This window comes from Perognathus longimembris, unplaced genomic scaffold, assembly GCF_023159225.1.
Source record: "Perognathus longimembris pacificus isolate PPM17 unplaced genomic scaffold, ASM2315922v1 HiC_scaffold_5659, whole genome shotgun sequence".
NCBI classification, from domain to species: domain Eukaryota; kingdom Metazoa; phylum Chordata; class Mammalia; order Rodentia; family Heteromyidae; genus Perognathus; species Perognathus longimembris.
In genome coordinates, this window is record NW_025961110.1 from 29,263 (window position 1) to 43,910 (window position 14,648).

At 59.2% G+C, this 14,648-nt stretch overlaps 1 protein-coding gene across 1 annotated transcript; it reads right to left on the bottom strand.

Annotated features, from left to right (window-relative positions):
• Positions 1–6,334: 6,334 nt before the first annotated feature.
• LOC125345406 (slit homolog 3 protein-like) lies at positions 6,335–14,539 on the bottom strand. The gene is made up of 5 exons (XM_048337582.1): positions 14,193–14,539; positions 13,324–13,478; positions 12,877–13,162; positions 11,924–12,132; positions 6,335–6,826 (listed from the first exon to the last, which is right to left on the bottom strand). The coding sequence occupies exons 1-5, from the start codon at positions 14,537–14,539 to the stop codon at positions 6,591–6,593; spliced, it is 1,233 nt and encodes a 410-aa protein (XP_048193539.1). The 3' UTR covers positions 6,335–6,590.
• Positions 14,540–14,648: the final 109 nt, after the last annotated feature.

The window sequence follows — 14,648 nt, forward strand, 5'->3', positions numbered from 1 at the left end:
AGCTTGTTTTGCAAGAGGCTTTATGACCTGGCTTCAAACCCTCTAATTGCTTTGAATTGCTTAAAAAAAAAATAAAAGCAAACTGTTGTCCTGGGTGTGCTCTGCTAGGCCCTGCGGGGGCTGGATCTCAGCCTTCCTGACTCTGGCTCATTCCACGGCCCACACTGGCCAGCTTGCTCCCCAACATGCCTCAGGCCTTATGCACCTGCTTGTCCTTCTGCTCCCAACACTCAGCCCTGAGTTCTTTTGCCAGGCTCCTCAAACTTCCCAAGTCAACTTCGTTAAAAACAGCCTTCCTTGGACTGGGAATGTGGCTTAGCAGTAGAGTGCTCATCTAACATGAAGCCCTGGGTTCCATTCCAATAGAAAAAGCTGGAAGTGGTGCTGTGGCTCAAGTGGTAGAGCGGTAGCCTTAAAAGAAAGAAGCTCAAGGACAGTGCCCTGAGTTCAAGCCCCAGGACCGGCAAGAAAAGAAAACAGCCTTCCCTACTATCTGTCTGCTTCACACACACACACCAAACAGCCAGGCACTGGCGCTCACACCTATAACCCTAGGTACTACTCAGAAGGTTCAGATTTGAAGGTCAAAGCTCAAAGCCAGCCTGGGCAGGAAAGTCCAAGAGATTCTTATCTCCAACTAATCACCAAGAGCCATGCGTGGAGCTGTGTATTTTCCTTGGATGAAAAAGCTCAGTGCAGTGCCCAGGCCCTATATTCAGGCCCCAGCATTAGCACAAAAACAAAAACACACATAACATACATATTCTCTCTCTCTCTATCTATATACATATATATACACACCCACCCACACATATATACATATATATCCTCCCCTCCCCAACTTCCTCTTTTGTTACTTTTGTAGAGGTGTGTGTGTTTGGGTTGTTGGGTTTAAACTCAAGAGCCTTGTGTTTGTTGGTCTGGAACTCTAGTTGAACCGCATCTCCAGCACCGTTTTTTGCTGGCTGATCGGAGTTGGGAGTCCAGCAGACTGTTCTGCCTGGGCTGGCCTCCGACCCAGTGCACTACTGCAGACCTCGGTGTCGTGGGGAGCCAGGGTTCCGGGCATGAACCCTCAGCCCCTGCCTTCCTACCAACTTCCACAGCACTGCCCTTCTTTACCTGCGGGCTCCCCGAAAGCCGCAGCCCTGTGTGCCAGGGTGACTCACGAAGCAGCTCCTGGCGGGTGGCAGGCAGGCAGAGACTCAGAATGGTCGCCTCCCGCATTTGGGATCCAAGGCTCAGCGTGGCTGGGGGACTGAAGTGACAGACAGGGCCAAGGCGGGGTGGCCCCCGAGCCCCTGCGTGAACGCCGGCTCGGGGCAGCGGCTTGGGAGGTCGATCGGGGCCATGCCACCTGCACCAAAAGCACTTGCCACAAAGGAAAGACCCACAGGACAGCATGCCTAGAAATGTCGTCAGCATCTACCCCGTCCCTCGTCCTGCGTGGGGCCAGCTGCACCCCACACTGGGACACGGCCCTGGCTCCCTCCTGCCCCTTCTGTGCGGCGAGGCGCAGCCGTGATTTCTGCCTGCCGTCCCGGGCTCCTGCGCCGGGCTCCCATTCTGAGAAGGCGATTCGCAACCAAGTTTTGGGGTTTTTTTTTAGTCTTGGATGAGCCCCAGGTTGGGAATTTTCACAGCGCTCTCAGCTCCAGAAAGCTATTCTGGCTGGCGAGTTGGCAAAGCCCGGATTTCCCAAGTGGAATTATGACACGGTCCTGGTTCTCCGTTCTGTCCTGAGCTGCCCCCACCGTCTTGCGAGCTCGAAACCCCGTCAGCAGGCCGCCCGCCAGGGGCTCGCAGACACCTGCGCTGTGACCCCGCTCAGGGCGCCCGGAGCTGAGGGGTAACGTGGGAAGCCAGCCGGGGCAAAGAAAGCCTGGGAAACTCTTATCTCCAATTAGTCACCCCCAAAAGCCCCGAGCGCTGTGGCGGACGATCCTGTAGGAAAGACATCCCATCCACTAGAAAGCCATCTTCACGTGCTCCAATCTCCTTGATTACCCAAAGCCAGTCTGTGTAACCCCAAGATGTACAAGGTGACGGCGAAGGACGGGCTGGGCAGCCGGCGGCAGCACCCAGTTCCTGCTGGGCGGTGTCATGGAGAGTAAGAAACAGCCGCTGATTCCCACTGGGGTGTGCTGCGAGGCGCCCCGGAAAGGCCCTGTCCTGAGACCACGACGCCGACTTTGCTTTCGAGAAAATTCTCTGTGGCATTGGGAAAGGGGAGAGGGTCAGGTGAAAGCAGCCCTGAGCAGGAAGGGCCTTGAGGTGTGGAAAGGAGCCGCTAGCAGGCACCGGGGGCTCGCGCCTGTCATCCTGGCTACTACGGAGGCTGAAGAGCCGAGGATGGCAGTTCAAAGCTAGCCGGGGCGGGAACCTTGTCTCCAGTTAACCACCCAAAAGACCCAGCACTGGAGCTAAGGCTCAAAGGTAGCACCCAGGCCCTGAGTTCAAGCCCCAGGACTAGCATGAGAGAGAGAAAGAGAGAAATAGAAACAGAGAGAGACAGACAGAGATGAGAAAGCGAGAGGAGAAAGAGGAGAGAGAGAGAGAGAGAGAGAGAGAGAGAGAGAGAGAGAGAGAGAGAGAGAGAGAGCGCACCAGAATAAGGGCGAGCTGCCGGAGCCGAGCTCAAGTGAGAACTAAGAAGCTGGAGTGGAAGCAAGTGGGAAGGTGACATCCAGAGGCCGGGGCGGGGGCTGCGAGCCCGAGCCCCCCTCTGAGGGGTGGTGGATGGCAAGTGGCTGCCGGCGCCAGCAGCTGACACACAGGAGGGAGCGCGCGGCCTCGTGGGGGGTTGGAACCCCCGGCGTCTGGAGTCAGCAGACAGAAGGGAGGCCTGTCCCTGTTGCGAAAGAAAATTCCTGCAGAAGTCACCCCCCCTTCCCGTGTGTCACCCCAGCCGGGGGGGGGGGGAGGTTAACTCTTCTAGCAAGCTGACTTTCAGGACCAAACCCAAGGACAGGGGTGGCCCTCGCTCGAGGGGGGGGCGAGGAGGGAGGGCAGCCCAGGAGGGAGGGGGGCCCAGGAGGTTGGGGGCTCCCCCCCCAGGAGGGCCTGGACTTCCCACTGATTGATTCCCAGTGCCTTCAGGAAGTGCCAACACCAGCTAGCCTGAAGGGGGGGGGGGAGGGGGAGGGGCAAACCCCAAACCCTTCCCACGGTCTCCCTCCTCCTGCCCCTCTCCCCCTCCCCCACCAGGGTCGGCAGCCCTCCCCCTCCCCCCAGTGTGCCCCCCAAGGTGAACCTGGAAGGCAGTGCCTCTGGGGGCTTTGCTCCTCCTCCAAGGGGCAGGTTCTGGGAGACCGAGCTCCAGCCCCCCTCCCCCCCCACAACTGAGGCCCCACGACCCGGGGAGCTCTCGCGTAGGCCGGACCTGTCCCCTCAATCCCAGCACACCCCGACCCCACGCCCAAAGACGCCCGGGGGCCAGACGTCCCCGCTGCTCACCCCCGGTGCTCACCCCCACAGCGGCGTGCAAGGGTCCGGGGGGCCAGCAGGGAGCCCGCCACGCCCCCCGTCCCCGGACTCGGCGGCCTTCTCTCTAAACCGCCCACCTGGCTCCCTTCCCATCCCCCCCTCCTCCCGCACAGCCCGCGTGTCACGTAGTCACTCGATGGCCAGTCCTCTCCTCCTGCCCCCAACTTGTGCCACGTGTAGGGCCCGGGAGGTAGTGGCAGCTTCCAGAGCACTTGCTGAGGGGAGAGGTGGGTGACGGGGTCGTGGGTGATGATGGAGGCCGACCTCACACCAGCTCGCCCCTCCTCCCGGAGCCTCCACGCCTCCTTCTTCAGATGATTTGACGTACACATCAGTTCTGCAAATTGATTGTATATATATATAGAATCATATATAATCACAATTATATACATATATATTTGCCAGTTCGGCGCTGGCAGAAACGGCAGAAGAAAGAAAAGAGTAAGTCAAAGCCTCTTAAAAATCAGAACCCAAACAACACGTCCCCCGTTTTGACACGACGCCCTGCTCCCCCGAGGAGCAAATCACCGGAAGCCTCGCCCTCCAGTGCCCCTTCTGTCCTGGACTCCCGGACCTATCCGGTCTTGGCCTCCAAAGAGCTGGCCGAGGGAGCCAGGAGGAAGCAAGTGGGGGACCAGGTAATGCTGACACGGGGGCAGCAGCTCCCGCCCTCCCCCCCCACCCCACCCCCCGCGCCCCGGGCTGGGTCAGATCTGACAGGCGATCTGACAGCCTCAGCCCTGCGGTCCATTCCTCTCCGCTCCTCCCAGCCCCGCCCAGCAGGGCCTGGGGGTCACCGCTCAGCTGAACTACTGCCTGAGGGAGGGTGAGATGGTCTGTTTCCGTGTGTGTGTGTGTGTGTGTGTGTGTGTGTTGCACAGACATACCCTTGAGCTTGTGAGTTGATGTTGTACTCTTAGATTGTGACACAGAGCTATAAAAGTATCCCAGGCTTCATTTACACTATATAAAGATTGAGAAATGGGGGGGCGGGGAGTGCGGTTCAACCCCGATGGCAGAGGGGCCTGGTGAGTCAGGAGGCCCGAGGGCCTTGCTACACCCTCTTTCTCCCTGCCCGCCCCCCCCCCCCAAGCTCTGGTGGCCAGGTGAGCTGGACCATGACCGCCATGACCGCCCTCCTGGCCAAGAGCACACCCCGAGCTGTTCTTCCTCCTCTGAGAAACTCGCCTGGTAAAGGAGGCCAGCTCTTTCCCGGAGCTGTCCCCGTTTGGGCTGAAGTGTCCCCGTCCTCAGGCGGGAGCACGCGTGCGCAAGCCCTGCGCGTGCGGCCGTTCTCTGCCCGCGGCCGCCGCGCTTCCCTGTGGGCGGGTTGCCCTGTGGTGTCACAGGCTGGGACTGTCATCATGGAGGGGTCGGGGGACTCGGAGGAACAATGCAACCCGCTGAAGCGGTTGTAAGGGAGGGGGGAGGGGTGGAGGGGGGAGGCCGGTTGGGGTACATTGTACAAATGCGTGGAAAGGCCACGGCGCCCCCACCCCCTGCCGCGCGGCGTGGGCCACGAACACACGCCGGTGACTTTGGAAGAAGCGCCAGGCTGGGGGTAGATCGCTTGCCTGGCAGGGCTGAGATCTGGGTCTGATCCCCAGCACGGATAAAAAAGAAAAGAAAAAGAAGGAGAAAAGATGATTCAGGTCACAGATGTGGAGGGGGCAGCCCCAGGGAGGGCGGTGAGGGAGGCGTGTGTGTGTGTGTGTGTGTGTGTGTGTGTGTGTGTGTGCTCTGTAGGAGCAGGCCGAGAGGCAGACGCGGGTGCCCCAGGGTTCTTCTTAGAGCAATCCTGGGAGAATCACCAAGCAGGCCTCATCAGATCCTCCCCCCTGGCCTCGATCTCCCTGGAGGCCCCAGCCCCCCCCCCCCCCCCCCCCCGCAGGCCCTTAACCAGGGCGGGTGCGGCTGGCGTTGGAGGCTCTGGCAGAACGCAGGAGACGGCGCCCCGTCTCCTAACACACAGCTCTGTTTTAGCGCCGAGGAGGGAAGCCAAGGCAGATTGCACCACCATTGAGAAATCCGTGCAAGGGAGGTGAGGAAATAGATCAAGACTCCCCTTTCCCCGGGCTTGGCGGCCACCCGGGGACAGAGCAAGGCAAGCGCTGCGGGGGGCGATGCCAGCCCTTCGCTTCTGGTGGGAGAAGTCCCTGCTTTCTCCCACCCTCGCCTCTGGGTCCTCCCTTCTTCCTGGGCGTGGTCCTGCATGTGTGTGAGCGTGCGCACGCACACGCGCACACACACACACACACACACACACACACGACATCGCACTGAACTCTCCGGGACTTGCTGTCCTAGAACGCAGGCGTCCGAGCCGAGGCGAGGCTCAAGCCCATCCCCTGGAGCACCGTGGCTGAGGTGGCTTTCTTAGCTGTCCTGTGTTTGGCGCAGAATCACACGGAGAGCAGAGATCGGCCCTCGGCCCCCTTGGCTGGATTTAGGGACGCGCCCGGGGCACCTGTGGGAGAAGGGAGCGTGGGGTCTTGGGGGTAGAGGGAGGGCCACCAGGAGCCTGGCAGGGCTCCAGGAAGGGCAGGCTGCCGGGATCCCGTGCTGGGTGGGACTGGGGGGAGGGTGGGGGGGCAGGCCGCCTCCAGAGAGCCCCATGCCCCCACCCAGGACCGCGCCCCTCGGCCCCCGCTCTCCAGGAGTCCAGCCTCGGCTTCCTTCCCCCCCCCCCTTCCACTTCCCTTCTTCCTCCTCCCCTTCCTCCTCCCTCCGTCCTCTCTCTCCTCCTCTCCCTCCCCAAGTGAGCAGGGTTTGGCCTCCCCGGTCCTGAGCCCTCTTCTTGTGCCCAAGTGTTTCTTCTCACCGAGGCTGTCATTCCTTTATTTGTGTCCTTTTGTTTTCAACATGTTTTATTAGTCTGTCTTGTCTTTATCAAAACACAACAAATACACAGCACAACACAAAACCGGGGTACAACGCACTGGAGGGTCCATACACTCAGACGGTGTGACAGATTTATATAATAAAAGAGGAAAATAGTCACTTTCCATAATAAAAATAAGTTCTATTTTTTGTTTATTTTACAATATACTTAATACTCTCTTCGTCTCGCGTCCTGTCTGGGGCTCTCGGGGCCGGGGCCGGGCTCACGAGCAGGGCCGGCAGCCGCAGTCCAGGTGCCTCTCCACCTCCTCCACGAACGACGAGCCGTCCGGACACTGGAACACGTACTTGCGCCGCTTGCTGCGCACCGGCCCGCAGCACCGGGGCCCGCAGCCCCCCCGGCACTCCAGCACCGGCACCTTGGAGGCCGTGGTACACCATACGTGGCCCCTCTGCCGGCGCACCGCCTCGCGGACCACCTCGCCCACACATGGGCTCTCTGCGGAGGTCAGAAGGGGGCGTCAGGCTGGGGGGCAGGGGGGCTGGGGGATGCAGAGCATGCGTGCATATTCCTTCACCTGTTCATCCTCCGTCAGACCCACCATCCATGGGTCCATCCATCCATCCATGCATGCATCCATCCACACACCCGTCCATCCACCCATCCACCCATCCATCCATCCATCCATCCATCGATCCATCCATCCATCCACACACCCATCCATCCATCCACCCATCCACCCATCCATCCATCCATCCATCCATCCACACACCCATCCATCCACCCATCCACCCATCCATCCATCCACCCATCCATCCATCCATCCATCCATCCATCCATCCATCCACCCACCCACCCATCCATCCACCCATCCATCCATCCATCCATCCATCCATCCATCCATCCACCCACCCATCCATCCATCCATCCATCCATCCATCCATCCATCCACACACCCATCCATCCACCCATCCATCCATCCATCCATCCATCCATCCACCCACCTACCCACCCACCCATCCATCTATTGGGGTCAGTTGCACCTTTAAGGGGCCACAGCTGACCTCAGCCTGTCCCTCCCCTTCCTGTCTTTAACAGGAAGAGAAGGAAGTCTGACATCACTTGAGGGACGGCTCCTTGGGACCAATCAGGGGCCCCTCTCTTGTGCCCGCCTTTGGGGTATATCTGGGTGGCTCCTCATTTGAATAAACAGAAGCCCTAGAGGTTTTCTCCAGGGACCCACGTGTCCGTGTCCTTCTTGGCGGCTTTGGGGCACCCTGCAACCACACGCCACCGAGGCTACCCGTGGCCATCGCTCCCTCGTGAGCGATCATGGACCACCCAGGAAGGGGCGGACAAACCCCTTCCCCCCCAAGCGAGGGGAAGTCAAAAGAGAGAGATCCCACAAATTGGTGGCCCAGCGTGGGGCAAGATGCCCACAGGAAAAGCAATCGGAGCTGTCGGTAGCCTTCGGGAAGGATGGAGTGAGTAATCCGGAGTGTGTGGTACCTCCATCCACGGTGATGGGGCAGAATCAATCCACGTCTCAAGAGGCCGGATCGGCTCAATGGCACTCGGACCAAGGGCCGAGGGAATTCTGCAGCCCGTGGAGATGGGCTCGAAGCTTCGCGCCTCTGGGCGCCAGGCGGGGCGGCAGTGGCAGTCTAGCCCAGGGCCCCCCGCCGGGACTTTTAAAGTCCCAAGTAGGGAGCAGCCACGCGCACTGGGCGCTGGCCCCCGGGGACTTGGGACCCAAGGTGGCAACGGGAGCCGCAGGGGGTCACGGCCCGGCATTGTTCGGATCTCGGAGAGCGCGGGCTGCGTGGTGCATCTGTGAGTCTGTGAGCGTTTCTGTTGAGTGAGGAGAGGTTCCCTTTGTTTTTATCAACCACGTGGTTCTATTATGGGCAAAATAATACCATTTGCCACTGGAATTCCAGAAAACTTACATGGCCAATTAAAAAATTCTAAGCATGCCTCAAAACTTGTGCACAAGTATCTGTATGTCTGTCCGTGTGTGTTGGTAAAACGTGGTTTCAAAGTTACTTGCCTTTTGACTACTAATCTAACTCTAATTCTTAATGTTAAACTGTTCTTTGCAGCCTGTGGGTGGAGTCACAGTAAACAGCCTGGAGGCAGGTGTGACTCTTATCACTAAACAGCCTGGAGGCAGGTGTGGCTCATCACCAAACTCCAAGCCAAAAGAAAAAAAAAGTTATTCTTCCTCTCCTGTGCTCTCATAAACTCTTTTAAGATCAAGGGACCAGAGTAATTTTGGAACAACTGCGCAAACCTCGATTTTCCTGACTCAGGATTAATACTTTGCTTTATAGGATGCAGGTCGACGTGTGCTAGCTGCATGGACTGTGGCAGTCTGTGGCTACAGGAAGCTGACTCCACAGTCTGCTCCCAAACTGCCTTGGTTTTTTTTTTTTTTTTTTTTTTTGGCCAGTCCTGGGCCTTGGACTCAGGGCCTGAGCACTGTCCCTGGCTTCTTCCCGCTCAAGGCTAGCACTCTGCCACTTGAGCCACAGCGCCGCTTCTGGCGGTTTTCTGTCTATGTGGTGCTGGGGAATCGAACCTAGGGCCTCGTGTATCCGAGGCAGGCACTCTTGCCACTAGGCCATATCCCCAGCCCCTGCCTTGGTTTTTTTTTCTTCTCTGACCTATAGTTGTTGTCCACCCCCCCCACAAGGTGGGGACCGAACCCCGGACCTTGCCCTCGTCAGGCAAGCGCTCTTCCGCTGAACTAAATCCCCAGAGCCTTGTATATGCCTTTACAGACTGGAAAACTAAGCCCAGAGCACTTGCTCTGGAGAAATGTCTCCCCTTGTTTTCTCTTCAGGATAACAAAGACCGTAGTGGATGGAGAAATGGGAAAGCCTGCCTGTACCAGCGATGGACCCAGTGTCGGCCCTGTTTCTTCCCTGGACCCAGCCTGGTGCCCTGCCATATCATAAGAAAAAAAAATAAATAAAAATAAAAAACTTTTTTAAAAAAAAGGAGAGGGAGAGAGAGGAGAGTAGGCCCCATGATTAGTAAGGATAGCTATGCTCATATTATATCTTAAGAAAATATCTTAAGAAAATTTAAATCTTCCCAAAACAGTGGGAAAGAGCCTTGTAAAGGCTTTTACAGATTGGAAAACTAAAAACCCAGAGCACTTGCTCTGGAGAAATGTCTCTTCTTGTTCTCTTCAGGAAAACAAGGAATATACTGCAATTCTTCTGCTCTTCTAAAGAGAATAAGCGCTCTTGAGGCGCAATATTTGGCTGTGGCAGTGTCGCCTGCAGTTTTGTACAAAAATTAAAGAAACTTTGCACCATGTTTCTTCCACTCCTCCCCCCCTACTGTTTGGTTTAAGGGAGTCCCGTTACAGGGAAATAGGAGCTGAGGGTTTGACACCCAACCTTAATGTTTTAAAAAAAAGTAAGCGCAAAGGTTTAACACCTTCGCTTCAGTGTTTATATATATAAAAAATGTTTTACTAATCACTTATGTTTAAATTATCAGCTACTGTGAACTACCAGGGATGCCGGAGCTCCAGCCTACTTCTACTTCACCACCAAAAGAGGGCTGAGGTCTGCACCTTCCTGCACTTGGCAGAAACCAGCTGAGGATTCCAACTTCTCTGGACAAAGCCAGACGGATGGCCACCTTACCTACCCCTTCCCTCTGTGGAAGAGGCCCCCTATATATTCATATATATGTCTTATGTCAGCATTTGCCTTATGCCTACATGTATGTTCACAACATCCCCTACTAATTTAAAAAAAAAAGAAAAAAAAGAGTAGCATCCATCTTCCATCCATCCATCCATCCATCCACACATCCATCCATCCACACTTCCATCCATCCATCCATCCACACATCCATCCATCCACACTTCCATCCATCCATCCATCCATCCACACATCCATCCATCCACACTTCCATCCATCCACACATCCATCCATCCACACATCCATCCATCCACACTTCCATCCATCCACACATCCATCCATCCACACTTCCATCCATCCATCCATCCATCCACACATCCATCCATTCACACTTCCATCCATCCACACATCCATCCATCCACACTTCCATCCATCCATCCATCCATCCATCCATCCATCCATCCACACATCCACACATCCATCCATCCACACATCCATCCACACATCCATCCATCCACACTTCCATCCATCCATCCATCCATCCATCCATCCATCCACACATCCATCCATCCACACATCCATCCACACATCCATCCATCCATTCATCTTCCATCCATCCATCCATCCACACATCCATCTTCCATCCATCCACACATCCATCCATCCATGCACACATCCATCCATCCACACATCCATCCACACATCCATCCATCCACACATCCATGCACACATCCATCCATCCACACATCCATCCACACATCCATCCATCCACACATCCATCTTCCATCCATCCATCCATCCATCTACACATCCATCCATCTGTCCACACATCTATCCATCCACACATCCACACATCCATCCACACATCCATCCATCCACACATCCATCCACACATCCATCCATCCACACATCCATCCATCTACACATCCATCCATCCATCCATCCACACATCCATCCATCCACCCACCCATCCATCCATCCATCTCCACACATCCATCCATCCACACATCCACTCATCCATCTTCCATCCATCCATCCATCCATCCACACATCCATCCATCCACACATCCATCTTCCATCCATCCATCCATCCATCCATCTACACATCCATCCATCTGTCCACACATCCATCCATCCACACATCCACACATCCATCCACACATCCATCCATCCACACATCCATCCACACATCCATCCATCCACACATCCATCCATCTACACATCCATCCATCCATCCATCCACACATCCATCCATCCATCCACCCACCCATCCATCCATCCATCCATCCACACATCCATCCATCCATCCACACATCCATCCATCCACACATCCACTCATCCATCTTCCATCCATCCATCCATCCATCCACACATCCATCCATCCACACATCCACTCATCCATCTTCCATCCATCCATCTACCCATCCATCTTCCACACATCCATCCATCCACACATCCACACACCTACCCACCCATCCATCCATCGATCCATCGATCCATCCCTCCACCCGATGGATCACTCCACCTTTCACTCACCCTCCCCACTACCTGTCCATCTGGCTTTGATTTTCCTTTCTGGGGTGTACCACATAGGTGTGCGATCATGGGGATGGCTCCGTGGTAAATGTCAGATGGAGGAGTGGCTTTCTGTTTACCCCATGGCAACAGGACCCAGAGTCAAGAGGGGACTGGGAGGGCAGGGTAAGGACGGGGAAAAGGAGGGCGGAGGCCGTGGGAAGAGGAACGGGAAGGGGCACCGGGCTGTCGTGCACTCTGTCCTCCAGAGATGTCTGCAGGCGACGTCTCCACGCTCGTTTCAGCCCCCCGTTCCTTTGCCACTCACCTATCACTTGGGGAACCCTCACCGTCTACACTTCAGGAGACTTAGTCCTCACGCCCAGAGTCCCCGCGGGCCGAGCCCGGCCCCCCTCACCCTGCTCGCAGTGCTCCCCGCTGAAGCCGGGCTGGCACACGCAGTGCGGCTCCCCGTCACGCGACACGTGGCACTGCCCGTGGTGGCACTTGAGGGCCGAGCAGGCGCTGGCGGAGTTGTTCTTGTGGTCACACAGGGGCCCCCCGTAGCCCTCGGCACACTTGCACACGTAGGAGCGGCCCGTGGCCACACACTTGCCGTGGCTGCAGCTGTGGGGGCACCCAGGGAGGGGAGAGGCGAGGGGAGGGAGGAAGAGGGGAGGGAGGAAGGGGAGGAGGGGGCAGAAGGGGGTAGAAGGAGGGAGAGGAGGTGGAGGAAGAGGGAGGAAGAGGAGGTGATGGAACAAAGAGGAGGATGGAGGAACAAAGAGGAGGAGGGAGGAGGAGAGAGAAGGAGGGGAGAGGAGAGAGGAGGAAGAAGGAATGGGAGGAGGAGGAAGGAGAAGTAGGGAGGGGGAGGAGAGGGGCAGAAGAGAGAAAAGGAAGGAAGAAGGAATCAGACCTGAGTCAGTGCTGCTGGGTGTCTCCTCCGCCCTCCCCAGCTGGGGCATCGATCTTTGGGGCCTCAGATGAGTGGATCCCTAAGCACCGGCTCAAGGGGCACAGGGTGTGTGCTGGGGACTCCCTGCCTGGACCCTGGCCCCCGGGGTCTGCCCGCCCTGACCCTGGCCCCCGGGGTCTGCCCGCCCTGACCCTGGCCCCCGGGGGCTGCCCGCCCTGACCCTGGCCCCCGGGGTCTGCCCGCCCTGACCCTGGCCCCCGGGGGGCTGCCCGCCCTGACCCTGGCCCCCGGGGGCTGCCCGCCCTGACCCTGGCCCCCGGGGTCTGCCCGCCCTGACCCTGGCCCCCGGGGTCTGCCCGCCCTGACCCTGGCCCCCGGGGTCTGCCCGCCCTGACCCTGGCCCCCGGGGTCTGCCCGCCCTGACCCTGGCCCCGGGGTCTGCCCGCCCTGACCTGTGGCCGAGGCAGGGGTCGCGGGCCTCCTGGTCGCAGAGCGGGCCGGCCCAGCCCGGGTGGCACTCGCACACGACGCTGTCCTTCTCCAGCGCGTGGCACAGGCCGTGCTTGCACACGGAGCAGGACTTGCAGCCGGGGGAGACGCCCAGGGCCTGCGGCGGGAGGGCCTTGAAGTCCTGCAGCTCGTTGTTGATGCGGACCTCGTGGATGCAGCCGTGGAAGCCCCCGCGCGGCCGCTCCGTGCCCTGGCGCAGGGCCGAGAGCCCCGTGGAGGTGGGGATGCCTGGGGAGGAAGCGGGGGGGGGGGGGCGTGGCCTGGTGACCCTGCCTGCCCGCCCCGCCTGGTGTCCCCCCTCCCCCCCTCCCCGGTTCCACGCAGAGCCCTTGCCCCTCCCGGGCCCCCGCCCCGCGTCATCCCCGGAGGGAGGGGAGGGCGGCCGTTACCTCCCAGGTAGAGGGGGCTGCTGGCGCCCACCGCGGGCGGCTTCTGCAGCTTCCCCAGGCTCTTGGGGGCGCCCTTGTCCACCACCAGGTTCAAGGTCTGGTTCAGCATCACCAACTCCACGCTGTGGAACTGTCCGTCGTTCACGGTCTCCACGCTGGGCGGGGGGGGGGGGGCGGGGGGAGGGGGAGGGAGGGAGCCGTCACCCCCGGCCAGCCAGCGGCCTGCCTCAACTTAGACGTGAGACACACAGGTGGCTCTGAGCATGCCTTCTGGCATCCATCCCTTGGGCCGGTTGCGGCACGCGCACACACGCACGCACATGCACACGCGCACGCACATGCACACGCGCGCACACGTGGAACCACTCCCAGGCAGATAGAGACGCGATACCTCTCGGCCCTTCGCCCCTCCGCGCCCCACGCGCTCGATAAGGGCGGGGCTGCCATCTTCTTACACAACCCCTCCCCGGTGATAATAAACACCCTTTGGGAAGCCTAATCTGCACCCCCCTAGCCCGCCTCTCCCCTTGGCTCCCCCCCCCGCATGTCCCCGGCTGGCTCCCCATTTCACACGGAGCAAGCGGGGGCCAGGCAGCTGCGGGGGGTGGGTGGTCTCGGGGTTCCCTTCCAGTGCTAGGGTTCGGGGACCGGGGCTGCATCTTCACGCACACACACACACACACACACACACACACACACACACACACAGCATTCCACGTGGACACGAGATCAAAGGCTGGGGACTTAGGCTGGGCCGCAGCCTCGCAGGTGGAGACAGGCCTTGAGCCCTCGTCCCCCCCACCCCCCAGGCCCGTGCCTCCTCCCGACGGCCGCGGGCCCTGGTGCTGAGGTGACCAGCAGGTGGCGACAGAGCCTCGCAGGAGGAGGATTCCCCAGCTTCCCGGGGAAGCAGCCCGGCCCGGCCGCGTCCGAGGCCCGCCACCGAGCGGCAGCCATGCCCGCCCGGGGCTCGGGCCCAGCTCGGGTGCACCAAGGCCTCGGGGCTGGCGGGGACTCCAGGGGCGCCCGGGGTGGGGGCCCCGACACGGCCACGGTGGGCGTGGTCCCGACGGGGTGCAGTCGGCACCCCACACAGGGCCGCCCCCTCTGCCTGCTCCCCGGTCACCCCAGTCCACTTCCCCAGGGCTGGGGTGGCCGGCGTGGCCCCCCAGTGCCCGCCCGAGACCCGGAGGCGCAGCCGGCACCGGTCGGGCATCCTCTGTGGTTTCTTTCCTTTTTATTTTTTGGCGGGCCTGGGGCTTGAACTCAGGGCCCGGGTGCCGTCCCTGAGCTCTCCAGCTCAAGGCTACCGCTCTACCAGGTCG

What these genes read in the sequence shown, in the direction of transcription:
- LOC125345406 (XM_048337582.1), bottom strand. Translation starts at nt 14,539, where the DNA reads ATGCCCGACCGGTGCCGGCTGCGCCTCCGGGTCTCGGGCGGGCACTGG. An exon ending in CAGCCCCCTCTACCTGGGAG is followed by an intron (nt 13,163 to 13,323) that starts GTAACGGCCGCC and finishes CTTCCTCCCCAG; the next exon opens with GCATCCCCACCTCCACGGGG. An exon ending in CGGGGAGCACTGCGAGCAGG is followed by an intron (nt 6,827 to 11,923) that starts GTGAGGGGGGCC and finishes TGACCTCCGCAG; the next exon opens with AGAGCCCATGTGTGGGCGAG.